General features: G+C 45.2%; 1 protein-coding gene across 1 annotated transcript; it reads left to right on the forward strand.

Annotated features, from left to right (window-relative positions):
* Positions 1-256: 256 nt before the first annotated feature.
* Positions 257-26,724, forward strand: rhobtb3 (Rho related BTB domain containing 3). Its single transcript, XM_084167457.1, has 12 exons — positions 257-335; positions 869-1,097; positions 8,469-8,661; positions 10,694-10,851; positions 11,300-11,408; positions 12,916-13,320; positions 18,171-18,280; positions 19,061-19,170; positions 20,303-20,472; positions 21,833-21,999; positions 24,245-24,341; positions 25,186-26,724. Coding segments are annotated over exons 1-12 (1,869 nt in total). The 5' UTR covers positions 257-333; the 3' UTR covers positions 25,305-26,724.
* Positions 26,725-27,505: the final 781 nt, after the last annotated feature.

Raw genomic sequence — 27,505 nt, forward strand, 5'->3', positions numbered from 1 at the left:
TCCGCCTATTTTTTTTTTTTACCGATTTACAACTTGTTTCTTTTTTTAGCGCATTGGTAGTCCATGTTTACATTATTGCCTGCCAGGACGCAGCGTCTCTATGCGGACCGGACAATACCTTAAACTGTAGGAGGTTTTGCTTTATGAATGAAAAACGAGAAGGAAATACAACTATCCAAACGTGATCGTGGGGAGCGAGCCACCGATATGAGGGATTAGCGTCCCTGTACCCGAGACTCATTGCGGAAAAGCCTTTCACTGCGGACTCATGTGAAAACGCATTGGGGGAGAACGTGCTCAAGAGGCATTGACCAGCGGAAAACCGTGGTGACCATGTAAGTTGCTCTCTGTACCTCCTGAAATGATGCAAAGGATGCATTCCCCTCGCATTTATGTGCTTGCACCACACTTTTTCCCCCAAAAAAATAGGCTATAGGATAATTGCCCAATGATAATAATAATAATATTTATAATAATAATAATAATAATAATAATGGAATTCTCCTCCAATTATTTTCTCATCTAAAAAATTCAGATGGAGCATCGCCTGTCAGTGTCATTCGCTCAATGACACAATGTGATGCATTGTCTCCGTGATAGACATGTATAATAAGGGGAAAAATGCACTTCTTAATTCCCTCCTTGCTGCATCCCTCACAGGCACAGCATTAGAGACACGTTCACCACACTTTCCCCCTAAATTACATTCCCTCCTTTGCTGCATACATCAATGCATTTGAGAGATACATCACATTCACCCCCATGGTGTACCAGGCTGCAAACCCTATCTGTCAGGTCATCTCTGCTTGTCTGGTTCCTAATGGGTCTGACTTTCACGGTTTCCCCCTCTGGTGTGCTTTGCTTACAGGTCCATTCATATTGTTGCGCTGGGCAGCGAGTCCCCCGGGGGAGTGGGGCCCGGGGAAGAGGCCATGGGTCAGGGCCAGCTCCAGGGGGGCCTGCTGTGGAGCTACTTGGGCCATGGAGCCGTGGCTGGAGGACCTGAGGAGAGCAGTCTGTCCAACCCGGCCTTCATGGAGTACACATCCCGTGTGTTCGGAGACGTCACTGTGGTGGTGCAGGACTGCCCTAGCTGGGTGTGTGTGTGTGTGTGTGTGTGTGGTGAGTCACAGGGTTGTTATGTAGGTTTGGCCCTGGAGCTGTTAGGGTGGGTGAGTGTGTGGGGGGCTGTGATAGAGTAAAGGGAAGGGAGGCTGGAAAAGGGGCAGTACAAGAAAGAGGGTTAGAGAGTGATGCAAGTGAGACCAAACGACGTGCACAGTTCTGTATGGTGATAAGAAAGGATTGAGAGTTAAAACAGACAAGTAGGAAGACAAGGACATCCTAATAAATGTTGTCCCCCCCCCCCCCCCCTTTTTTTTTTTTAAAGGAACTCATTATGGCTTTCAACTTACTCTTGAAAATTGTAATAGTAGAATGCACAAGGTGCAATTTTTCGAAATTGGGTAGTGCGTCATCAGTTTTTCTCTTGTCATTTGCATTTTAGTCATTTAGTAGACACTCTTATCCAGAGCGACTTACAGTTAGTGCGTTCATCTTAAAATAGCTAGGTGGGACAACCACATATCACAGGCATATTAAGTACACTTTTCCTCAATAAAGTAGCTATCAGCAAAGTCAGAGCTAGAGGGGGGTGGAAGAGTCAAGTGCAAGTGTTGGCTCAGGAACATGTCAAACCTTCTATTCAGTCAATACCTCATGTTGTGTTTAGTGGGTTTAAATTATTATTACCTCACTCTGTCGTCTGGAAAAGATGGCGTCCAGCCAAATGAAACTAACCATACTCCAAACCTACAATAGGATACGCACCACAGTCTGAACGATACGATACACACCACACAGTCTGAACGATATGATACACACCACACAGTCAGAGTGATACGATACACACCACACAGTCTGAGTGATACGATACACACCACACAGTCTGAACAATACGATACACACCACACAGTCTGAGCGATACGATACACACCACACAGTCTGAGCGATACGATACACACCACACAGTCTGAATGATACACTGTTGATACACACCACACAGTCTGAATGATACACTGTTGGTACACATGACAGCTGGTTCCACCATTGGGGTGCCAGGACAGAGAAGAGCATGGACTGGGCTGAGTGGGAGCTGCCCTCCCATAGGGGTGGGAGGGCCAAGAGACCAGAGGTCGCAGAACGGAGTCCTCGGGTTGGGATATAGGGTTTGAGGGTGTAGAGGCAGTTGCTGCTCCATAGGCAAGCACCATAGTCTTGTATTGGATGCAAGCTTCAACTGGAAGCCAGTGGAGTGTGAGGAGGAGCGGGGTGACATGGGAGAACTTGGGAAGGTTGAAAAGCAGGTGGGCTGCTGTGTTCTGGATAAATTGCAGGGGTTTGATGGCACAAGCGGGGAGCCCAGCCAACAGCGAGTGGCAGAAGTCCAGACCGGAGATGACAAGTGCCTGGATTAGGAACTGCACCACTTCCTGTGTGAGGTAGGGTCGTACTGTACGGATGTTGTAGAGCATGAACCTGCAGCAGTGAGTCACTGCTTTGATGTTTGAAGAGAACGACAGGGTGTTGTCCAGGGTCACGCCAAGGTTCTTTGCACTCTGGAAGGGCGACACTGTGGAGTTGGCAACTGTGATGGAGAAGTCTTTGAGCAGGCAGGCCTTCCCTGGGAGGAAGAGCAGCTCCATTTTGTCAAGGTTGAGCTTGAGGTGGTGGGCTAACATCCAAGCTGAGATATCTGCCAGGCACGCAGAGATGCGTATCTCCACCTGGGTGTCAGAAGGGGGGAAGGAGAAAAGTAGTTGAGTGTCATCTGCATAGCAATGATAGGAGAGACCACGTGAGGATATGACGGAGCCGAGTGACTTGGTGTATAGAGAGAAGAGGAGAGGGCCTAGAACCGAGCCCTGGGGGACACCAGTAGTGAGAGTACGTGGTGCAGACACAGATCCTCTCCACGTCACCTGGTAGGAGCGGCCTGCCAGGTAGGATGCAATCGAAGAGTGTACAGAGCCTGAGACGCCCAGCCATGAGAGGGTGGAGAGGAGGATCTGATGGTCCACAGTGTCGAAGGCAGCGGATAGATCTAGGAGGATGAGGACAGAGCGTCAGCTTTGGCAGTGAGGAGAGACTCTGTGACACAGAGAAGAGCAGTCTCGGTTGTGTGACCCGTTTTGAAGCCTGACTGGTTAGGGTCAAGAATATCATTCTGAGAGAGATAACGAGAGAGTTGATCAGAGACAGCACGCTCAAGTGTTTTGGAAAGAAAAGAAAGAAGGGATACATGTCTATAGTTTTTGACGTCAGATGAGTCGACTGTTGGTTACTTGAGGAGGGGAGTGACTCGGGCCAGAGGGGATGCAGCCAGTGTAAGAGGGGATGCAGCCAGTGGTCAGGGATGAGTTGATGAGGGAAGTGAGAAGATCTCCATAGATGGTCTGTAGAAGGAAGGGGGGTTGGGGTCGAGCGGGCAGATTGTCGGGCGGCCAGACCTCACCAGTCACAGGATTTCGTCTGGAGAGAGAGGGCAGAAAGAGATCAAGGCGTACGGTAGTTCTGTGTGACTGGGACCAGTGGACTCAATAGGCTGAGTGAATGAGGAGCGGATGTCGTCAACCTTCTTTTCAAAGTGGATGACAAAGTCGTCCACAAAGAGGGAGGAGGGAGGGGGTGGAGGATTAAGGAGGGAGGAGAAGGTAGAAAATAGTTTCCTAGGGTTAGAGGCAGAACCTTGACATTTAGAGTGATAGAAAGTGGCTTTAGCAGCAGATACATAGGAAGAGAAGGTAGAGAGGAGGGAGGGAAAATATGATTGGTCCTCTGGAAGTTTAGTTTTCCTAAATTTTCGCTCAGCTGCCCGCAGCCTTGTCCTGTAAGCGCGCAATGAGTCACTCAACCATGGAGCAGGAGGAGAGGGCCGAGCCGGCCGGGAGGAAAGGGGACAGTGCGAGTCATAGGATGCGGAAAGGGAGGAGAGTAGGGTCGAAGAGGCAGAATCCGGAGACAGGAGGGAGAAGGATTTAGCAGAAGGGAGAGTTGATAGGAGAGAAGAGGAGAGAGTAGTGGGAGAGAGAGAGCGAAGATTGTGACGGCGCATGACCATCTGGGTAGAGGCTGAGTGGCTAGGGTTGGAGAAAGGGAGACAGAAATGGAAACAAAGTAGTGATCAGAGACCTGGAGGGGGGTTGCAGTGAGATTAGTAGGAGAACAGACTCTAGTAAAGATGAGGTCAAGCGTATTGCCTGCTTTGTGAGTTGGAGGGGATTGGGAAAGGCTGAGATCAAAAGAGGCAAGGAGGGCAAAGAGAGAGTTGGAAAGAAATTGGGAAACGTTGTGAGGTTGATGTCTTCAAGTACGAAGAGCCATCGTTAGGAAATTAGTTTATCAAGGTGTCAAGCTCATTGAGGAACTCTCCAAGGGCACAGATTACATAGATTACAACAATGTTAAACTTGAGTGGACAAGTGACAGTGACAGCATGGAATTCAAATGAGGAGATGGACAGGTGAGAGAGGGAGAAAAGAGAAAATGTCCAGTTGGAGAAATTAGTAATCCTGTGCCACCACCGCGACGACCAGATGCTCTTGGTCTATGAGAGAAAACGTAGTCGGATGAAGAGAGAGCAGCTGGAGTAGCAGTGTTCTCTGGGATCATCCATGTCTCCGTCAGGGCCAAAAAGTCAAGGGACTGGAGGGCAGCATAGGCTGAGATGAACTCTGCGTTCTTGACTGCAGATCGGCAGTTCCAAACACTGCCAAAGACCCAGAACTCCACATGGGTTGTGCGCACAGGGTACACTAAATTTACACTGAACTAAAATATAAACGCAACATGTAAAGTGTTGGTCCCATGTTTCATGAGCTGAAATAAAAGATCCCAGAAATGTTCCATATGCACAGAAAGCTTATTTCTCTCAAATTTTGTGCACAAATTGTTTACATCCGTGTTAGTGAGCATTTCTCCTTTGCCAAGATAATCCATCCACCTGACAGGTGTGGCATATCAAGAAGCTGATTAAACAGCATGGTCATTACACAGGTGCACCTTGTGCTGGGGTCAATAAAAGGCCACTCTAAAATGTGCAGTTTTGTCACACAACACAATGCCACAGATGTTTCAAGTTGAGGGAGCATGCAATTGGCATGCTGACTGCAGGAATGTCCACCAGAGCTGTTGCCAGAAAATTGAACGTTAGTTTCTCTACTATATGCCACCTACAACGTCGTTTTAGAGAATTTGGCCGCCTCACAACCGCAGACCACGTGTATGGCGTCGTCTGGGAGCGAGCGGTTTGCTGATGTCAACGTTGTGAACAGAGTGCCCCATGGTGCCGGTGTGGTTATGGTATGGGCAGGCATAATCTACGGACAACGAACACAATTGCATTTTATCGATGGCAATTTGAATGCACAGAGGCTCATTGTGACCAACAGGTGCATATCTGTATTCCCAGTCATATGAAATTCTTAGATTAGGGCCTAAAGAATTGATTTCAATTGACTGAATTCCTCATATGAACTGTAACTCAGTAAAATCTTAGAAATTGTTGCATGTTGTGTTTATATTTTTGTTAAGTATAGAAGGGTTGCAGCCAAGGGCTGGGGAGCGTCTGTAAAGCCTACAGGGAGAGGAGCGAACAGGTATAGAGAAAATACACATAGTTGACAAAGCCACAAAAGAGCAAAAGGAGATCATCAGAAAATACACTATATATACACAAAAGTATGTGGACACCCCTTCAAATTAGTGGATTCGGGTATTTCAGCCACACCCAATGCTAACAGGTGTATAAAATCGAGCACACAGCCATGCTATCTCCATAGACAAACATTGGCAGTAGAAGACTGAAGAGCTCAGTGACTTTCAACGTGGCACCGTCATAGGATGCCACCTTTACATCAAGTCAGTTCTTCAAATTTGTGCTGCCCGCTTATTGTGAAGTGGAAACGTCTAGGAGCAACAACAGCTCAGCCACAAAGTGGTATGCCACACAAGCTCACAGAACGGGACCGCCGAGTGCTGAAGTGCGTAGCACGTAAAAATCGTCTATACTCGGTTGCAACACTCACTACCGAGTTCCAAACTTCCTCTGGCAGCAACGTCAGCACAATACCTGTTCGTCGGGAGCTTCATGAAATGGGTTTCCATGGCCGAGCTGCCGCACACAAGCCTAAGATCACCATGCACAATGCCAAGCGTCGGCTGGAGTGGTGTAAAGCTCACCGCCATTGGACTCTGGAGCAGTGGAAATTAATTATCTGGAGTGATGAATCACGCTTCACCATCTGGCAGTCCGACGGACTAATCTGGGTTTGGCGGATGCCAAGACAACACCGAATGCTTAGTGCCAACTGTAAAGTTTGGTGGAGGAGGAATAATGGTCTGGAGCTGTTTTTCATGGTTCGGGCTAGGCCCTTAGTTCCAGTGAACGGAAATCTTAACGCTACAGCATACAATGAAATTCTAGACAATTCTGTGCTTCCAACTTTGTGGCAACAGTTTGGGGAAGGTCCTTTCCTGTTTCAGCATGACAATGCCCCCGTACACAAAGCGAGGTCCAAACAGAAATGGTTTGTCTAGATCGGTGTGGAAGAACTTGACTGGCCTGCACAGAGCCCTGACCTCAATCCCATCAAACTCCTTTGGAATGAATTGTAACGCAGACTGCGAGCCAGGCCTAATCGCCCAACATCAGTGCCCAACCTCACTAATGCTCTTGCGGCTGAATGGAAGCAAGTTCCTGCATTAATGTTCCAACATCTAGTGGAAAGCCTTCCCAGAAGAGTGGAGGCTGTTATAGCAGCAAAGGGGGGACCAACTCCATATTAATGCCCATGATTTTGGAATGAGATGTTCGACAAGCAGGTGTCCACATACTTTTGGTCATGTAGTGTAACTAGGTAAGATAAGTGAGAGAGTGGTGTGGAGCCTTCCTCTCTTTCCTTCCTCAAATAACTCCACTGAACAGTCTTTGTTTTGCCGACGAGACCACCACTTACACCTGCTGCTGAGAAACCAGACTGAATTACTAACACTAATTGCTAATTGCCTAGCAGAGGTGAAGAGCACACCTCCCTGTACTAATTGCTGATTGCCTAGGAGAGGAGAAACCACTCCCCCTCCAATACAGCAACTGGTTACCAAAACAAGTAACAAATTGCACTACCCCTTAATCTTGGTTGATGTGTCAACAATCATCTGCAAGTTATGAGCCTTCAGCAGTTCACACACCAAGTAGACTACTGGGAAGACAGGCAGCACTTAAAGTAGATGGCCCTAGCTAGCAAAAAGACAGTACTAAACAACCACAGATAAAGACAGAAAATATACTTATCACTCCTGGAGATATCAGGTGTCCTATAGAATGAAGCACCTTAGAGAGCTATTTACAACTTGTCAGAAATATCCAGATCAACTAGGGCGGCAGGTAGCTTAGTGGGTAAGAGCGTTGTGCTAGGTGAAAAATCTGTCGATGTGCCCTTAAGCAAGGCACTTAACCCTAATTGCTCATGTAAGTCGCTCTGGATAAGAGCGTCTGCTAAATTACTAAAACATTTTTTAAATTTAACTAGGCCATGTCAGCTACGTTTTTTTGCTAGGTTTTGTAGCCCATAGATTTTGTAGTAATGTTCAAGTCACTCAAATATCACATGAATACACATTAGACATGGTAAAATGTATAGATTAGTTTTAAAACTGCAAAATGTTCTCTGCACCCCATGACAAAATGTGTAGAATGGCTGGAAATAAGCTGAGCTTTGTCTTCTCCACAACGGTGGCTAATCTTTTCCCTTTCAGGATAGATTTGATTAGTGGAGACAGACGGAGGTTATCAGGGGCCAAGCCAGTCCAATAAGCAGGCAGGGAAGAAAGGCCTTTGTTTTGTCCCAAGACCATTGTCATCATAAAGGAGTTAGTGAGTCACTCTGCAAGCCACCGTTGGTGTTTGTTTACCCGGCTAGCTTGATTTTGACACGTGTTCTTGAGATGCAACCGCATTTTGAATTCCAAAACGGTTTTCAGCAAGGGCAGTGTAACAAATCTAACCACTTCTTCTCTGAGGGCGTAGATGAGATAGTATGTAATTTAGCATACCACAGCTACTTTTACTATTTTCAATCTTTTTCCGGTATAAAACCTTTAGGGCCTGTTTGGTTTAGGCCAGACCTGGGTTCAAATACTATTTGAAATCTCTTAAATATGTGAGCGTTGGCTTTAGCCTGCCTGGAGTACCAGATGGGTGGGGTATAACTTTTTGAGGCCACTCTATTGGTTCCTTTAAGACAGGCAAACTGAATCAAGCACAACTAAATAGTACTTGAACCCAGGTCTGATAGCGAGTCTCAATTTGCATTTATTTTTAGTCCAGGATGAGGCTTAATCTGGGTCCGGGAAATGGCCCCTGTAATGTTCATGCATTCCTAATGAGATTGGTGTGTGTGTGTGGACAGGATCTGTTGGACAGTGACTGGACTGGCGTGCGGAGCGTTCTAGAACAGGCTGACATCCTGGTCATCAAGTACTCGGTCAACGACAAGCTGGCCTTCCAGCAAGTGCGCAACGGATACGCCCCTAGACTCCGCCCCCTCCTACACCACTGGGGCATGCCTGTCATTCTGGTTGCCGTGGGCGCCCGCCTAAATGGTGAGATAACATTGGTCTATCCTTGACCACAACACCATTTTGTCCTGTTGTGAAGTGTTGTCTGCTTGTGCTGTAATTTGTATTGCCGTGTACTTACCACATGCCAGGTCATCATCATTGACCTGCCTGGTTAAATAAAGATGACATTTTGTATGGTTAAATAAAGATGACATTTTGTATAATGAGTCGAGTGGGGAAGTTTTGCTCGGCAGTCTTACAATCCACTGCAGTCAATGGTTGCCTCATAGCACTTATAGAAACACTGACATTGATTGGATATGAGGCTTCTCACACCAGTCATAATAGGTTATGGCTTCCAACCATGTTAATGCCATCTGACATAACTCTGTTACGATGCAATAAACTGAAACTCAACTAATATAATCCAAAAATCTAATCTTTAGCATTTTGTGTCTTTTGGAAATATGACTACATTACATACTGTAGGAGCAGAGGAAATGGCTGAAGGAGTGGATTTGTCTTTTCAGTTAAGAGGATGATTCTCATTTTATGATTACATCTCAAACAGGCCCCAGGCTTTTGCATTTAAGTAATGTGTCTTCATGGCTAAAACAACAAACAAACCAAGCATAATCTAGTGCAAGAAAGAAGTAGGCAATGTCCAAACCCTGACACGCACGCACACACACACACACACACACATGCTTTGAGTGGTACAGTGAACCTGGTATTGCCCAGGTCAGTGGTGTTAAACTAGCAAAGTATTAACCATCATCATGTCTGTGCTTCTGTGTGTCACCATCTTTTTTATTTCAGTGGTGTAAACAAATACACCACATTCATGATGGGTTATTTTTAGCTCTATGAGATACTTTAAGATCTTGCCAGAGCTTCATTGCAAGATGATAATAGTATTTGTTAACTCTTTGGTGGTGAGAGAGGGGGCTTGTGGGATAGTGGTGGATCTGACACTATGTTTTTGTATTTTTTTGTAATTGCTTTATTGTCTGTGCTAAAGCTATCCCCAAATGAATGTGGCTGATGACAGCTGTGTGCAGTTGTGTTTCCTGTTGCCTTGGTTAGGTGACCTAGGGCAAAATCATTGCAGCACATGTCCCGTACACACACACACGCAAGCACACACACGCACGGAAACAAACACACACACACACACACACACACAAACGCACCACAGACAGTGTCTACCTTTCTCTATGACTGCAGTTTTATTAGCAGAGTTATTTATTCCTTGCATTTGGCACTGAGCAGAACGCCCCACTCTGTCTCTCTCTCTGGCTCCTTCGCCACATATTTTTACTTCTCCCTACATTTCCCTCTTAAACGTAATCCAGTGTCCACAGACGCAGAGACGCGATAATCCGGCGTCCCATTGTGACATAGCTGCGTGGCTCTGAGACCACCATCCGCTGGGGACTCAAAGCCCAACCGCACACCTCCCCAAAATTCCCAACCAATGTGCCTCTGCGTACATGTCCTCTATTCATTTGAATGGGGTGACGATTGGCGAAATTGCTTGAGCCACGCTGAGAATTCGAAAAGTATGAACAGTCCAATATTCTAGAACACTGCTGTGTGTACACACATTTTGGATTCTGATAGATACTGAATTATTTCTTCATATTCTCGCTTTCTGACTTGGTTTCTCTGCATGTAGGCTACAGAATGCGTATGCAGGGTATGCCTATGCATGCATTGTAAATCTATCTGAATGTCAGTATGTGGTTATATCTATGGTGGATAAAATATAATTTTGAGATGTTCTGCTGGAAGTTTTGTGGGTGAGACCATGTTTTTGTGCACTGAGTGTGTGTACGTCACAGGAGGTTGGTGGCACCTTAATTGGGGAGGACGGGCTTCTGGAAATGGCTGGAGTGGAATAGTGGAATGGTATCAAATACATCAAACACATGGTGTCCATGTGCCATTCCTTTCGCTTTGTTCCGGCCATAATTATGAGCCGTCCTCCCTTCAGCAGCCTCCTGTGGTGTACGTTTAGAGGAGGTATATTTAATCCTGTCTCACTCACCTCTCCTGTCCCCTCACTGTCTAGATGAGGGGCCCCCCTGCACATGCCCCCTATGTGCATCAGACTGGAGCAGCTGTGTCCCCCACAGCGAGGGCCTGCAGCTCTCTAGGGACCTGGGGGCCACTTATCTGGAGCTACCCTCCCTCAACCATGTCTTTGTGAGCCGCTACTTTGGCAGCGTGGTGAGTGTCAGCATCTGCCAGTTATGAACGGATCATTGTTTGATGGTGTGATTTATGACTGGTGTGTAATCTATGTTATCATTCATCATTGATGATGTAGATCAGGGATGCAACTCCAGTCCTCAGGGGCCTGATTGGTGTCACACCTTTGTCCCAGCCAAAGCTAACACACCTGACTCCATTAATCAACTAATCATATGATCTTCAGTATAGAATGCAATTAGTTTAATCATCTGTGTTTGTTAGGGATCAGGAAACAGTGTGACACCATTCCGGCCCCTGAGTACTGGATTTGCTCATCCCTGATGTAGATGGCAGAATGTTATGTTATTGGCCATAGTGCTAGTGGAGATAAGAATGGGACTGCCTGCTGTGTTTCAATTATGTCACAATTTTATCTTGGTGTGTATGTTTATGCTAACTAGGGTGTGTTTGTGTATGTATTCAGCTGGAGTACTTCATGATTCAATGTTTGAAGCAGAAGGCCAACGAGCGTCCAGAAAAGAGGCGGGGCAACAAGCTGAATGAGCCCCGCCCCCCTCATCTGGAACAACCAGGTGAGAGACTGTAATACTAGAAGAGGGGCACCTTTAAATCAGTTCTATGTGTCTATTATATCAACTTTACTTGTGGTGTTCCTCAGGGTTTAATTCTCAACCCTTTCTTGTTCTCACTGCACATGCTACTGTTGTTATAAACATGCTACTAGATGTTTAGAATTATATTTTACTATTTCTTCTCATAATCACCCAACCGTATGCGACTACATTTTAACCAATCAATTACACAGTTGGGTGTTTTAACCAAATGTATAGTAGACACAGAATAGTCAAATTACAACATTTCTACAACTGGTCCAATATAATAGATGCCTTACTTTTGGGGGATTTATTTTGCATGGATTCAAGGTCTGTGAGATCTGAAATGAGAATACCAGGACTATTTTTAGCTCATGAGATTAATTTGGAATTATGAAAAGAGAGCAATTGCGCACATCCAAACATGCCAGAGGAGTTAAACAAATTATTTGGGAGTTTCCCGCCCCCAAATGGGATTTTCGACTGAAGCTTAGTGATAATACATCAATACACAGGTGACCTGACGAAGATCATATAATGTTGGTTGAAACATTGTTGAAACGTTGTCGCTGTATCTTAAGCTTCAATAGAAGATCACATTTTGGGAGTAGCAAACTGTGAGTGGACATTTGCTTCCTTTTCTCAATATAGAACACAAACTTTCATTGCTTTATCAAAGTTTAGAATGATCTGTTAATCAGCCCCTCACCCTATAGTGTTCATTCTTTGTTTGTTTATTCCTGTAAATGTGTAGTACAAATACTACACCTATCTGTGTTCATGTACAGAGCACACGGCTAAGCTACAGTAAACATACTAAATATAGCATCCTTGCCATTTAGCCACTATGTCTGATGAACTTTGACTTGGTGATTGACAGTGAAGAGCAGCACTGCCAAAGTAGGTGGGTGGATGGGCTGGCTGGCTTGCCTGGGGCCCGTCCAACTCTACTTAACTCTCTCTCTGTGTAGTGCAACATCCATTAAATATGAAGTGCATTGATTCCTGGACAACCTTTCCTGTATACCAGGGCAAAACTGAGTGGCAATAAAAAAAGTGATGAGGTGCACAAGGGTGCAGCGTGGAATAAGCATAAATAGGATTATAATAGGACATTGATTTACCTTAACACTGGGAACCCCCTAATCTGTCTCTCGCTCTGTTTACCTTCTACTTAATACTCTGCTTTTCCCTCATCCCTCATTCCCACGCCCAACTCCCTAAACTAACTGTCTGATGATCTTTCTGTTCTCCCTCCCTCTCTATATTTCTCTCATTAATCCTTTGTTCTTCCACCCCCTCTTTCAACCCCTTTCCCTCCATTATCTCTCTCTCTGAGCCGCATACTTAATGATGTTGACACTAACTCTCATTTTCCCTCTATGCTTTTACTCTCTTTGCTCTCATTCCGACACTCATCTCATCTCTTCCCTTTTCACCCCTGACTCCCCCTCCCCTGAACCCATCCTTCACTCCATCCCTCCAGCACGTCTTCCCCCCATCCGAGTGGAGGAGTCCAGCTTCTCTCAGGACCTACAGTGGCTGCTGGAGCGCGGCGTCCAGTTTGCCGATGTAGCCTTCTACTCTGGGGACTCTGGGAAGGAGCTGGGCTGGGGGCACGCCGCCGTGCTCTGTGCTGTCAGCCCCTACTTCAGACAGCTGCTGCTGGGGCCCAAGGCCAGTGAGAGACCCATCTCGCGCTGCGCCTGCCGGGGGGACGGCCGGGGAGACATGGGACCCCCATCACTGCTCTCCACCTGGGATGGGGGTATGGGCATGGAGGACGGGTCGCGGCCCGATGGGCATCTGGCCGGACGGATATCACGCCTGGTGGTGAAGGACCCGCTGCTGTGCCTGTGCCTGTGGGAGACACTCATGTTCCTCTACCGAGGTAAACGACTGGTTCAAGTGCTGTTCGCTTTGAAACAAGCTTCAATTTAAAAGTTACTGGAAAAAAAATTACGTTGCAATTGCTTTAAGCATGTGGAGCAGAGATAGAGAGCGAGGCTGTAGCTAAGTGAGATAATGTTGTCTTCTTTTACAATGAATCATTTACCATCGCTGTATGAAACCTACTGTTACGACTATCTGCAGTCTCCATTATGTGTGTTTCAAATAAAATACAATTTTATTTGTCACGTGCCGAATACAACAAGTGTATACTTTACTGTGAAATGCTTACTTACGAGCCATTTCCCAACAATGCAGTTAAAAAGAAAGAAAATTAGCAAATAGATAAAAATAATATAGTAAAATAATAGAATACACAATAAAATAACAATAATGAGGCTATATACAGGCTGTATACAAGGAGTACTGGTACCGAGTCAGTGTACTGGGGTACAAGGTAGTTGGGTGATTGATTGAGGTTATATGTACATGTAGGTTTGGTTAGGTGATTGATTGAAGTACTATGTACATGTACACTATATATACAAAAGTATGTGGACACCCCTTCAAATTAGTGGATTTGGCTATTTCAGCCACACCCGTTGCTGACAGGTGTATAAAACTGAGCACACAGCCATGCAATCTCCACAGACAAACACTGACAGTAGAATGGCCTTACTGAAGAGCTCAGTGACTTTCAACGAAGCACCGTCATAGGATGCCACCTTTCCAACAAGTCAGTTCCTCAAGTTTCTGCCCTGCTAGAGCTGCCCCAGTCAACTGTAAGTGCTGTTATTGTGAAGTGGAAACGTCTAGGAGCAACAACGGCTCAGCCACGAAGTGGTAGGCCACACAAGCTCACAGAATGGGACCGCTGAGTGCTGAAGCACGTAGTGTGTAAAAATGGTCTGTCCTCAGTTGCATCACTCACTACCGAGTTCCAAACTGTCTCTGGAAGCAACGTCAGCACAATAACTGTTCGTCGGGAGCTTCATGAAATGGGTTTCATGGCCGAGCAGCCGCATACAAGCCTGAGATCACCATGCGCAATGCCAAGCATCGGCTGGAGTGGTGTAAAGCTCGCCGCCATTGGACTCTGGAGCAGTGGAAACGCGTTCTCTGGCGTGATGAATCATGCTTCACCATCTGGCAGTCTGACGGACAAATCTCCCTGTGCCCAAGAAAGCGAAGGTAACCTGCCTAAATGACTACCGCCCCGTAACGTTCACGTCGGTAGCCATGAAGTGCTTTGAAAGGCTGGTTATGGCTCACATCAACACCATCATCCCAGAAATCCTAGACCCACTCCAATTCGCATACCGCCCCAACAGATCCACAGATGACGCAATCTCAATCGCACTCCACACTGCCCTTTCCCACCTGGACAAAAGGAACACCTATGTGAGAATGCTGTTCATTGTCTACAGCTCAGCATTCAACACCATAGTGCCCACAAAGCTTATCACTAAGCTAAGGACCCTGGGACTAAACAACTGTCAAGTTTTCCAAAAACTCTGTTAAATATCTACTCTGAATGTATAAATAATGTGTAACAGTTGTGAATGTGAGTAGTGGAAATGTCTCAGCGTGTGCAGTGCACTTTCTCAGCAGCAGTGACTTTGGCTCTGTGATAAGAAATTACCTTTACATTTCTAGCCGCAATCTGTAACGCTTCAGCGAAACAGATTGAATAGAGCCCTTAGTGTTTGTGTTGTAGCCTATACGTATATTAGTATTAGCGTCTATATAGTTTATTTGAGTCTGTTTCTGTGATATGAGTATTATACACTGCTCAAAAAAATAAAGGGAACACTTAAACAACACAATGTAACTCCAAGTCAGTCACACTTCTGTGAAATCAAACTGTCCACTTAGGAAGCAACACTGATTGACAATACATTTCACATGCTGTTGTGCAATTGGAATAGACGACAGGTGGAAATTATAGGCAATTAGCAAGACACCCCCAATAAAGAAGTGGTTCTGCAGGTGGTGACCACAGACCACTTCTCAGTTCCTATGCTTCCTGGCTGATGTTTTGGTCACTTTTGAATGCTGGCGGTGCTTTCACTCTAGTGGTAGCATGAGACGGAGTCTACAACCCACACAAGTGGCTCAGGTAGTGCAGCTCATCCAGGATGGCACATCAATGCGAGCTGTGGCAAGAAGATTTGCTGTGTCTGTCAGCGTAGTGTCCAGAGCATGGAGGCGCTACCAGGAGACAGGCCAGTACATCAGGAGACGTGGAGGAGGCCGTAGAAACAGACTCCATGAGGGTGGTATGAGGGCCCAACATCCACATTCTTAAAATAAAGTGGTGATCCTAGCTGACCTAAGACAGGGAATTTTTACTAGGACTAAATGTCAGGAATTGTGAAAAACTGAGTTTAAATGTATTTGGCTAAGGTGTATGTAAATTTACGACTTCAACTGTATATATGATTATCATAGAGGTTCTATGGTATAAATATATATACACTATTGGTCAAAAGTTTTAGAACACCTACTCATTCAAGGGTTTTTCAATCAATTTTCAATTTTATTTTATATAGCCCTTCGTACATCAGCTAATATCTCGAAGTGCTGTACAGAAACCCAGCCTAAAACCCCAAACAGCTAGTAATGCAGGTGTAGAAGCACGGTGGCTAGGAAAAACTCCCTAGAAAGGCCAAAACCTAGGAAGAAACCTAGAGAGGAACCAGGCTATGAGGGGTGGCCAGTCCTCTTCTGGCTGTGCCGGGTGGAGGTTATAACAGAACCATGCCAAGATGTTCAAAAATGTTCATAAGTGACAAGCATGGTCAAATAATAATCAGGAATAAATCTCAGTTGGCTTTTCATAGCCGATCATTAAGAGTTGAAAACAGCAGGTCTGGGACAGGTAGGGGTTCCATAACCGCAGGCCGAACAGTTGAAACTGGAATAGCAGCAAGGCCAGGCGGACTGGGGACAGCAAGGAGTCACCACGGCCGGTAGTCCCGACGTATGGTCCTAGGGCTCAGGTCTCTCAGTTGGCTTTTCATAGCCGATCATTAAGAGTTGAAAACAGCAGGTCTGGGACAGGTAGGGGTTTCGTAACCGCAGGCAGAACAGTTGAAACTGGAATAGCAGCAAGGCCAGGCGGACTGGGGACAGCAAGGTGTCAGCATGCCCGGTAGTCCTGACGTATGGTCCTAGGGCTCAGGTTCTCAGAGAGAAAGAGAGAACGAGAGAATTAGAGAGAGCATACTTAAATTCACACAGGACACTGGATAAGACAGGAGAAGTACTCCAGGTATAACCAACTAACCCCAGCCCCCCGACACATAAACTACTGCAGCATAAATACTGGAGGCTGAGACAGGAGCGGTCCGGAGACACTGTGGCCCCATCCGAAGAAACCCCCGGACAGGGCCAAACAGGAAGGATATAACCCCACCCACTCTGCCAAAGCACAGCCCCCGCACCACTAAAGGGATATCCTCAACCACCAACTTTTCTTTATTTGTACTATTTTCTACATTGTAGAATAATAGTGAAGACATAAAAACTATGAAAGAACACATATGGAATCATGTGGGGGGGGGGTATACAGAAGATAGCCCTATTTGGTAAAAGACTAAGTCCATATTATGGCAATAACAGCTCAAATAAGCAAAGAGAAACGACAGTCCATCATTACTTTAAGACATGCAGGTCAATCAATACGGAACATTTCAAGAACTTTGAACGTTTCTTCAAGTGCAGTCGCAAAAACCATCAAGCACTATGATGAAACTGGCTCTCATGAGGACCGCCACAGGAATGGAAGACCCAGAGTTACCTCTGCTGCAGAGAATAAGTTAATTAGAGTACCAGCATCAGAAATTGCAGCCAATTAAATGCTTCAGAGTTCAAGTAACAGACACATCTCAACATCAACTGTTCAGAGGAGACTGTGTGAATCAGGCCTTCACAGTCGAATTTCTGCAAAGAAACCACTACTAAAGGACACCAATAAGAAGAAGAGACTTGCTTGGGCCAAGAAACATGAGCAATGGACATTAGACCGGAGGACATTTGTCCTTTGGTCTGGATTTTTGGTTCCAACCGCCGTGTCTATGTGAGACACGGTGTGGGTGAACGGATTATCTCCGCATGTGTATTTCCCACCGTAAAGTATGGAGGAGGAGGTGTGATGGTGTGGGGGTGCTTTGCTGGTGACACTGTCTGTGATTTATTTAGAATTCAAGGAACACTTAACCAGCATGGCTACCACAGCATTCTTCAGTGATACGCCATCCCATCTGGTTTGGGCTTAGTGGGACTATCATTTGTTTTTCAACAGGACAATGACCCAACATACCTCCAGGCTTTGTAAGGGCTATTTTACCAAGTAGGAGAGTGATGGAGTGCTGCATCAGATGACCTGGCCTCCACAATCCCCCGACCTCAACCAAATTGAGATGGTTTGGGATGAGTCGTACCGCAGAGTGAAGGAAAAGCAGCCAACAAGTGCTCAGCATATGTGGGAACTCCTTCAAGACTGTTGGAAAAGCATTCCTGGTGAAGCTGGTTGAGAGAATGCCAAGAGTGTGCAAAGCTGTCATCAAGGCAAAGGGTGGCTATATGAAGAATCTCAAATATAAAATATAATTTGATTTGTTTAACACTTTTTTTGGTTACTACACGATTCCATATGTGTTATTTCATAGTTTTGATGTCTTCACTATTATTCTACAATGTAGAAAATAGTAAAACTAAAGAAAAACCCTTGAATGAGTAGGTGTTCTAAAACTTTTGACCGGTAGTGTATGTGAGTGTTTATATATGTCTGTCTGTTTCTGTGGTATACATGAGTGTTTGTGTGCCTGTGGTTCTGGTGTGATCCAGGGGCGTGGGAGTGGGAGCACCTCCAGGAAGCCATGGGGGAGAAGCTGAACAACTCTCTGGCCGTGGCTCAACTCATGGACCGCATCCGCTCCTTCCTGGGCAGAGACAAGGTGACCCAGAGGCTTGAACAGATACACACACACAAACGCATGTGCGCGCACACACACACACATGCACGCACGTGTGCACACACACACCCTATCCCTGATATAGCGCAATACGTGGCTCTGGTCAAAAGCAGTGCACTAACTGATTAATTTGGGATAGAGTATACTCTCAGATTGAGCCAAGGGAATGGGATGTGGGACTTAACATCAGGAGAGACACGTGACATGCAGGGTCATAATTAGATCTGGTTACGAGGATTAAGTTAATTGTTTTTCAATTCCATCAAAAGCGAAGTGTCACTTTTGCACTCGTTCTTATCGAGGAGCATTTCATATGTTTGGTTTCAATCCATCACTGGAATTGACTAAGCAGCTGAAAATCAATGATCCATGCGATGTTATAACAAAATGCAGCATAATGAAGCCATGACTTTGATATGCAGACTGCTCTGGAAACGAGCGGGCCTGCCAGTCTGTTTCAGCATTAGCCAGCTCCATTGAGGCGGTCTTGGCAGTGAGGCCAGGGACAGTGAAGTTACCTGCTGCTGAGACAGGCTGTTAGACAGGCTATGTCGATGCCACGGGGGAGCTAGGTGTGGAAGCTCAGAATGAAATTGCACTAATGCTAGTAAACAGCAACAGTGGCGGAATTTTCAGACTTAACCCATGCTGTGTGTGTGTGTGTTTGTGTTTGTGTGCACACATGTTCCTGTGTATGTGTTTGTGTGTGCACACTTGTGCCTGTATGTATGCATGTGCGCATCTATGTGTGTGTGTTTGTAGGGCCCCAGGGACACGCCCAACGCCAGGGCCGCCCAGCTTGGTCCTCAGTCTCTGGTCAACCTCTTCAACTCTCCTCTCTACTCTGATGTCATTTTTATGGTGCAAGGCAAGTTCGCACACACATCACACCGCACATCACACCACATCACACCACACATCACACCACACATCACACACCACACATCACATCACACCACACATCACATCACACCACACATCACATCACACCACACACAATGTAGTGCCAGGTCACCTTTTTTTATTACACATGATTAGCTGATTCCTTCATTGGGGGCTCTCAGGGAGGCAATCCATTTCATTACTGCACCACAGAGACAAAATGCCGTCAACATAATTCAGGGCGATTCATATGACATACACTTGCTATACAATAACCACAGTGCTAGAAGGTCCTTTAGAAATGTATGCACAATTCATGTCATTTTGTACAATTATTTTATATTTTTGGGGGTATAAACGCTCAGTAATGTTAAAGACACCCTGATATTATGTTTACAGATGTGTGCCTTCATTTATTTAACTTCCTTTGCTGCAGTAACGGTACATTGTTAATATGAGAAACTCTTGCATGGTGACGCCAAGCATTAGCAATCATCTCCAATAACCCATGTAATGAAATACATTTTTCTTTATATGCTCCTGACACTTCAAATATCCACTTTGCTGCACGTTCTTCACCTGCGCTGCATCCAACTGTAGAGAGCACTTTCATAAGTGTAACAATGCCTGTCATTAGATGGAAAATACTTCAGGACAACCATTATGTCATGCTTTATAGCGGTCATAAGGTCTGGGTTAATTCAAATGACCCATTCCTGAAAGGCATCAATTCATAACTATGACAGTTTTAGATTAAATTCACCTTGCACCTAGACTGTGTATGAGAAGATAATTCGGTAGATGTGATTGGTTGATGTGAAGCTGTAATGTGGAGGCTTGTCAGTAAAGTACAAGAAACAGACAATTGCTGTAAGTATTATCCTCAGCTGTATTGTGAAAACCTTCCCTCTTATAACCAGGGTATGTCAGGGAAACGATTAGCAACGGGTTACCGAAAAAGCGCTCTCTTCACCTGAACCACCATTCAACCCCTCTCCTCCAGCAACTCTTCCTTGAGGTCTTGCTGTGAAGGAGACTGTATAAAGGAGAATGGATTCTAATTCTCAGTAACCTGGTCAAAATAAGGATTCAATTAACAAACAGACTGTGTGTTTCAGGGAGTGTGTTACTGGCTCACCGGGCGGTCCTGGTGGCCCGCTGTGATGTCATGGCGGCTATGTTCAGCGGGAAGTACGCGGAGGCACGGAGTCGGGTGGTGCCCATCCACGGAGTCTCCTCTGACACCTTCCTCTCCTTCCTGGAGTACCTTTACACTGACACCTGCTGTCCCGGTGGGTCCACTGCAGTGCAGTAACAAAAACAGGCACATTATAGGCCGGGGCCCACCCATTTCTGGGTAGATGTGGGCCTTAGACTTCTGTGTCTGAAAACATTACTACTGGTAGGTGTCAAATCCTTGCTTCCTCCGCCCTTGTTTCCTCAATTCCTCGCCTCACTCTCTAAGTTCATTGGAAGAGCAGGGCCGAGAGAGGGACTGTGGATCCTCTCCTCCAATGAGCTATGAGGGGAGTGTGAGTAATGGAGGAAACATGGACGGATTAAGCAAGGATTTGAGGGCTAGAACATTTTTCGCACACAGCCCAGGGGTGGCTGACCCTCCTCCTGGACAGCTAAGGAGTATGCAGGCTTTTGCTCCAGCCTTGATCTCACTCAGTGTTTTCCAACTCCAGTCCTCGAATACCCCTAACATTATACATTGTTGTTGTCACCCTGGACAAGCACACCTGATTCAACTTGTCAACTAATCATCGAGCCCTCAATGAGTTGAATCAGGTGTTTTGTGTCCGGGGATACAACAAAAATGTGTGTTGGGGGTACTCGAGGACTGGAGTTGGGAATCACTGCTCTAACTCAGGATTTCAAGCTTGATGAGTTGGTTGTTTGAATCAGCTGGGTAGTAATAGGGCAGAAAATGTAACGTGCACCAAGGAAGGGGCCCAGGACCAAGTTTGGGAAACCCTGCTCTAACTAACACTTGGATTCAGCAAATGAAGGTCCTTATTATGAGCAGCTGATTCCCTAGAAGCAGGTGTGATTCAGCAGGGCTGGAGCAAAAGCTTGCGCTCCCAGCTGAACAGATAGAAATGTAATAAATAGAGCACACACAATCCTCTGTCACGTGGATAGAATGAGAACCGCCTGTTCCATGCGTTGTATTTCTATCTGCAACCTATCAGTGAACAAGCCTCGGGTCCTCAATGCTGCTCAGTACAGGCTGTGAAATTAATGGCGGTGGATTTACACTCTCAGATGGGACAAACAGTATCTCATAAGGCCCAGAGGGATATGACTGACAGTTCCCCCAAAATGATTGACAGGCTGGGGGAAGATCAAGAGCAATTGGAGTGGACACTGTGATATGATGGATAGTACCATAGGCCGATTTGTTTGAAGGGGGGACTTTGTGTGTTTGTGATGTTATCTTGGGGTTGGTATATGTTTCCCAGCTGTGTAATGTGATATGATTGACAGTACAGCAAATGGAGGCATTTGACCACGGTGTGCGTGTGTTATAAATCACAACAGTGTGCATTTCAACCACAATTTACAATCAAATATGTGCATGAGTATGATCATTTTCTAAACGAAGCTCCAGTATGTTTGACAGTGTCTCTGTGTGTGTGTGTCCAGCCAGTGTATTGCAGGCCATGGCCGTGATGGTCTGTGCAGAGATGTACCAGGTGAAGCGTCTACAGCACCTGTGTGAGGTGTGTGTGTGTGCCTACCTCCAGAGCATGCCTAGCCGAGAGCTGGCATCAACCGGCATCAGTGTGATCCGCCTTCTCCGCAGGGCTAAGGTGAGTGTGTGTGTGTGAGAGATATATTCTCAATTCCAAATCGACCCCGACCCCTTACCCTCTCCACACTCCTATAGATCTGAAACATTGGATCGGTGTAAGCAATATGGTGAAGATTCTCATACCCATATTCAGATATACAGGAGTGCCTAGAGCAGGGCCAAATCCCTTCTGGTTTATGTTTTTACCTGGTAGTGAATTACACTCACATGGTGTCCCAGGTCTGAATCAGTCTCTGGTCTGATGGAGGGATGAAAACCAGAAGTGTTTTGGCCCTCCAGGACCGGAGTTGAACAGCCCTGGCCTAGGGGAAGGATTTGGTATTCAGCGAGAGAGAGTGTGTATGTGTTCTCTCTTCTGTGTATGTGGCTAGCTCCCACAATCCTCAATGGCCTCCTTTCCTTCACTACCTGACGAAGACCATGGGTCTCTCCTTATCTGACGAAGACCATGGGTCTATCCTTAGCTGATGAAGACCATGCGTCTCTCCTTATCTGATGAAGACCATGGGTCTTTCTTTAGCTGATGAAGACCATGGGTCTGTCCTTAGCTGACGAAGACCATGGGTCTATCCTTAGCTGACGAAGACCATGGGTCTAAATAATATTCCTCTGCTTGTATCCATTCCTTATCTGCACTGACACACGAGCTTAACTCCAGCAGCATCCACCACATCGCTTTCCAGAGAGATGAGACAAGGAGAGGAAAACACTTCAGACTATTGAGATGCACCCCAAGGTTTCAACAAGGTTTATAACTATGCCAATAAAGAGAGAAATAATTAAATAATGATAGTATCACCTATACAGCTCTTTCAAACCATTGGTTAAAAAGCTCTTGAGGCAAGGAGAGCATAAGCATGCATGCACATTGCACACAGTTGGAAAATTACATTTTCCATGTGGAAGTCATTGTTGGTGTTAGAATATAAGGCAGAATCAATTTTAAAAGCTGCAAATAGCTGACTTCCCTTCTCCATATCACTCTCTTTTTAGAATACACAGGGCAGAATACATCATCTTCAATCGTTACACAGTACATATTTTCCCAAATAGCTGACACTGACACACGTTTACATGCGCACCAATATCCCGTTATTATTCGGGATACTCAAGTATTCTGTTTTTGAGTTGATGCATATAAACATCATATCCCGTTTACAATAACCCTGCATTTTTTTTATCCCGGTTATGAGAAACCTGAATAAGAAGCCTGGGCTATGCCTATTTTAGACTTGATCCTATGGCATGTAAACATGTTAGCCCGTTTCCTGTTGTTTTTCAAGGTCTGCGCAGGTTCAGTTCCGCATATCATGGATGTTGTGCGGTGACGTTTTCATCTGATTGTCAAACAAATCATTTCAAAAAGTAGGCTACCTGCGCAGTTCGATCCACCATAATAATTTATTTTGCTGATACTCCGTACTGGACCATATAGCCTACTTTCACCCCTAATTTAGACACGTTTCTGTTTATAATTTCCGACATTTGGTAGGCCATTTATTTGTCAACTATAGTTAGATACATGCAGCTTCTCTTCTGTCATAACTTGTTGCCCTATGAGACTAAAATAAAGTAGTGCTCATTAGAATAATGTCTTACGTCGATATAGTTCATTAGTAATCTAGTTAACACCGGTAAAGTTGTCTTTCGTTTAGGGACCGGGGAGAAAACGCAATAACTCAAAAACAGTGGAAAGTTTCCTGTGCAAAATGTCCAAATGTCATCAGTTTGACCGGTTTTAAGGGAATGAAAAGCTGAGAAAACGATGAAACACGTTTCTGATAAGACTTCAGTAGGTCTTGTGTGCATATTTTATGCGGTTGAAATACTGTCTGCTTGCATAAGTGTCAAAGATAACACATTACAGCACATTCGCATTTTCTCAAGAGATGCTGAAAGAAAGAAATCATATTTCTCCACTCATGTTCCCGAGACAAAATTAACATTTGTCTATAATTTTAATGCAAGAAATGCATAATTCTGCAGAAGTTAATATTATATTACGGTACATGTGAGAGGTTATAGGCCTCTATAGTGTCCATATTTCAGTAACTATGCCATTTAAATTACGAATATTCTGTTTATTCATCGATACAGGGATACTCGTGAACGGGATATCAAAAGGTGTATGTAAACAGCTTATCCCGAATAAGACCTTCAGCTGGATGAGCTACTTACTATCAAGAACACTGTGCGCATGTAAACGTGGTCACTGTTCCCCTCCCCGTATTTCTCTCTCACAGTGCCACAATGCAGAGCAGCTGTATGTATGGCTACTCCACTTCATAGCCAATAACTACCTAATCTTCAGCCACAAGCCCGATTTCCTGGAGCTCTCAGGTGAGAAACCATCTGGCAGATTACAGGACATATTGATAACTCAAAGCTACTGACTAAGTATGACTGATGTTGCAAGCCCCATGCTTCCACCAACTGAGCAATTGGACCCGCATGAGTGTCACCATACGCTAAGGCTAATGCCAGCTGTGAAAGCTAATGGCTTTTTAATAACAGCTTTTTGTATATCATATGATGAAGGGTTCAGGTGAAGTGCAAACACATTCAGTAGGCATACTGTCTGTTATAATAGCGCAGATTATTAAGTAGAAGACATATACATTCTGAAAGGGGGCAGATGTGGTGGAATAGTGGATTTCTAAAGCATGAAAAAAAACCAAAAAAACAATCAAGGTCCTTCCCATTTTGTAAATAGGGCTTGCAAACCTACCACGCTAAATTGGCGTTTACCTTTCCTAAAGCCTGTCAAGCCACTAGATCCCTGGTTATGACAGATTTAGAAGACACACACTGGTTAAATAAGCACACATGGCACTTTTAGTAGCATCTAGAACAGGTTTATTTCCATTAACAATGTTGTCATCGTACACAAGTGCATATATAAGGTCAAATGGACAGGTCTGGAAGGGCATAAGTGAAGAGATGCACCATACAAAGACTAGACAGTAGGCCTACTACACATGATTATTCACACTAGTGCAGTTCTCAGGTGGAAGCACAGGGGTATCAGGCAGAACATGCAGGGGGCTCGATGGCTATATTAAAATGTTTAGGCAATGACAGAAAAATAAATACTGGCACTGTGTGTGTGTGTGTGCGGTTGACATGATGTCGCCATGGTGATATCGTCCCGGCAACCTTGTGTTTGTGTTGTCTCGGTCGACAGATGAGGAGCGGGAACAGGTGGAGAGACTGCGCTGGCCATCCCGAGGGTACCTGCAGGAGCTGAGCGAGTATCAGCAGCGCCGACGCAAACTCAAGAAGTCCCGCTGCCTCGTCATGTGACACCCACCCGCCGCCACACCCTGGAGAAGTAGTGAGAGGCGGAGAGGAGAAGCGGAAGGTGTGGGGCGAGAAACAGAGGACAAAGAAGAGGGGGAGAAGGGTGGCGGGGAGGAGTTGCGAGAGAATGAGAGAAGACTCTATAAACAAACCAGACTTTAATTCTGAGCTATCTGCCTCAATTGTACAGTGAATAAGGGGGACAGACAGCTAGACAGTTCGGGAAAAGAGGACCTAGAGGGTTGAGCATGGAGCAAAGGTCAAAAGGTGACATCAACAAGAGGTGAAATAAAAGACTGACGCACCCTGGTCCTTGAAGACCAACACGTGAATGTGTCTTTGGGACAAAATGACCGATCTATTTAACCAGGGAGAATTTCAAATGACAGCAGACTAGGGTGGAAAAACGAAAATGGCTACATTCCAGGTTTATCTTCTTGGCAGTAGGGGTGGCTGCATAGTTCAGAAGATTCCTATATCATACTTATGTGGTTCCTGAGATGTAAATCCTTCTCCAGGCACTGTGCAGCTGCAAAAAACATGACCTGTCTATGGAGGACTGTATCTATGGCCTGGAGATTATCGGTAGAAAAATGGCTGTGTCCATGACTAACCATAACCCTTTAAGGCAAATAACTGTATCCATGTAGAATGGACAATGATCATCTTTGCCATCTCCACACAGGAGATACATATATTTTTATTTACGCGAATACGGTGCTCAATTGAACATATGTGCACGGGAAACGTTCAAAGGAACAGGCTGAAACGCATTAAAACGTTTGGGAGTGTTCTGTCTAATGAACGTGACCGGTGATTGTGCGTCTATAGAGGATGTCTATTTAATCTATGGACACAATCCTCCTGTCCCAAATCAACCCCAAGGCACTACACCCTACACGTGTTAATGTCCCCTTCTTTCATATCTGTAATGGTTCATCAAGAAATGTCTAGAGCTATAGGAGTTGATTTGGGACGAGGCCACCATAACTGTGAGTACATAGTGGTCCTACATGGTTGTCTTACTGGGTTCTTCTGCAATGCTAAATCCTCATAAGAGAGCACCTATGTTTAACAGCATTGGGGCACCTGGAGACTTAAAACACACGTTCATTGAAACCCTAGCCAAACAACGCCTCTGGTTTGACCACACCTCAAATGTGTATTTTTTTTGCCATGAGATTATAATTTGACAGTGCTGCAACTATTTTTGTAATGTGTACTGTCTGTACCAGGGGGGGGGTTTGTTATGTCTGGAGTAGAGCTAACTGCGTAAGGCACCCAGCATGTGGAGACTAGAGGGTGCAGCGTGTTTTATTTGGTGGCCTGCCGGCTATGGGGGATGGTTGTGTACAGTGATAATTGTGACCTCTGAGTCACTCAGAATAAAAACATGTTTTAGAAGAACACGTTGGCACACCGCCTACTGAATCATTATTGTGCATCTGCTCAGTATGAGATGTCTTCAGTCACGAGTGTGTGTTAGTATGCATTAATAATGCACATACAGTACGTCATGTGTTGAAGATTAGGCTGAAGCTTAGTTGCTTGTCTTGAATTTAAACTGTATAAATTCATTCATACACACACTATATGACTTCAAATAATTTCTAACCCCCCCAATGCCGCTTACACACTCTGCCAGTAATACTACAGGACATAGGCAGTACACCAGGGGTACTCTACTACTATTTGAGAAGGTCCGGTCACACATATTTCTTAGATGGCAAAGGTCCGGATGGATATTGTCATTTATCGTCTCAGTAACAAACCCCCACGTCGCGACGAAGCAACACCAAACTGTTCCCACCCCTTTTTAGAAATGTTGCCATTTTAAAGCTCATTCCTTGCAATTCTACACATTTTGCCATGGGGCAGAGAGAAAACCTTTCAGTTTTAAAGCAAATATCTTGCAATTCTACACATTTTGCCATGTCTTGTGTGTGTTATGATACCTGAGCGACTCAACAAAATCAATGTGGGCCCCCTGGAGGTCAAGGTCCCTGGGCATGTCATCTGGCAATGACAACTACAATATTTAGATAGCTAACCAGCTATGTCCAGTAATTGAACTGGACATTTCTGTCAGGTTAAAAATAGCTCTAGGGTCTGTCAGTAAATGACATAAGAGGAAATATGCCTATGCACTACCAAATTAATTTCGAAATTGATGCTTGTGCATTGTACTATTACAATTGTCAACA

The sequence above is a fragment of the Coregonus lavaretus genome, assembly GCF_964263955.1.
Source record: "Coregonus lavaretus genome assembly, chromosome: 8".
NCBI lineage: Eukaryota > Metazoa > Chordata > Actinopteri > Salmoniformes > Salmonidae > Coregonus > Coregonus lavaretus.

Excerpts from the sequence above, each read along its gene's own strand:
- rhobtb3 (XM_084167457.1), top strand. Across the intron at positions 10,852-11,299 it reads GCCGCTACTTTGGCAGCGTG|CTGGAGTACTTCATGATTCA; the intron begins GTGAGTGTCAGC and ends GTATGTATTCAG. Across the intron at positions 18,281-19,060 it reads CCTTCCTGGGCAGAGACAAG|GGCCCCAGGGACACGCCCAA; the intron begins GTGACCCAGAGG and ends GTGTGTTTGTAG.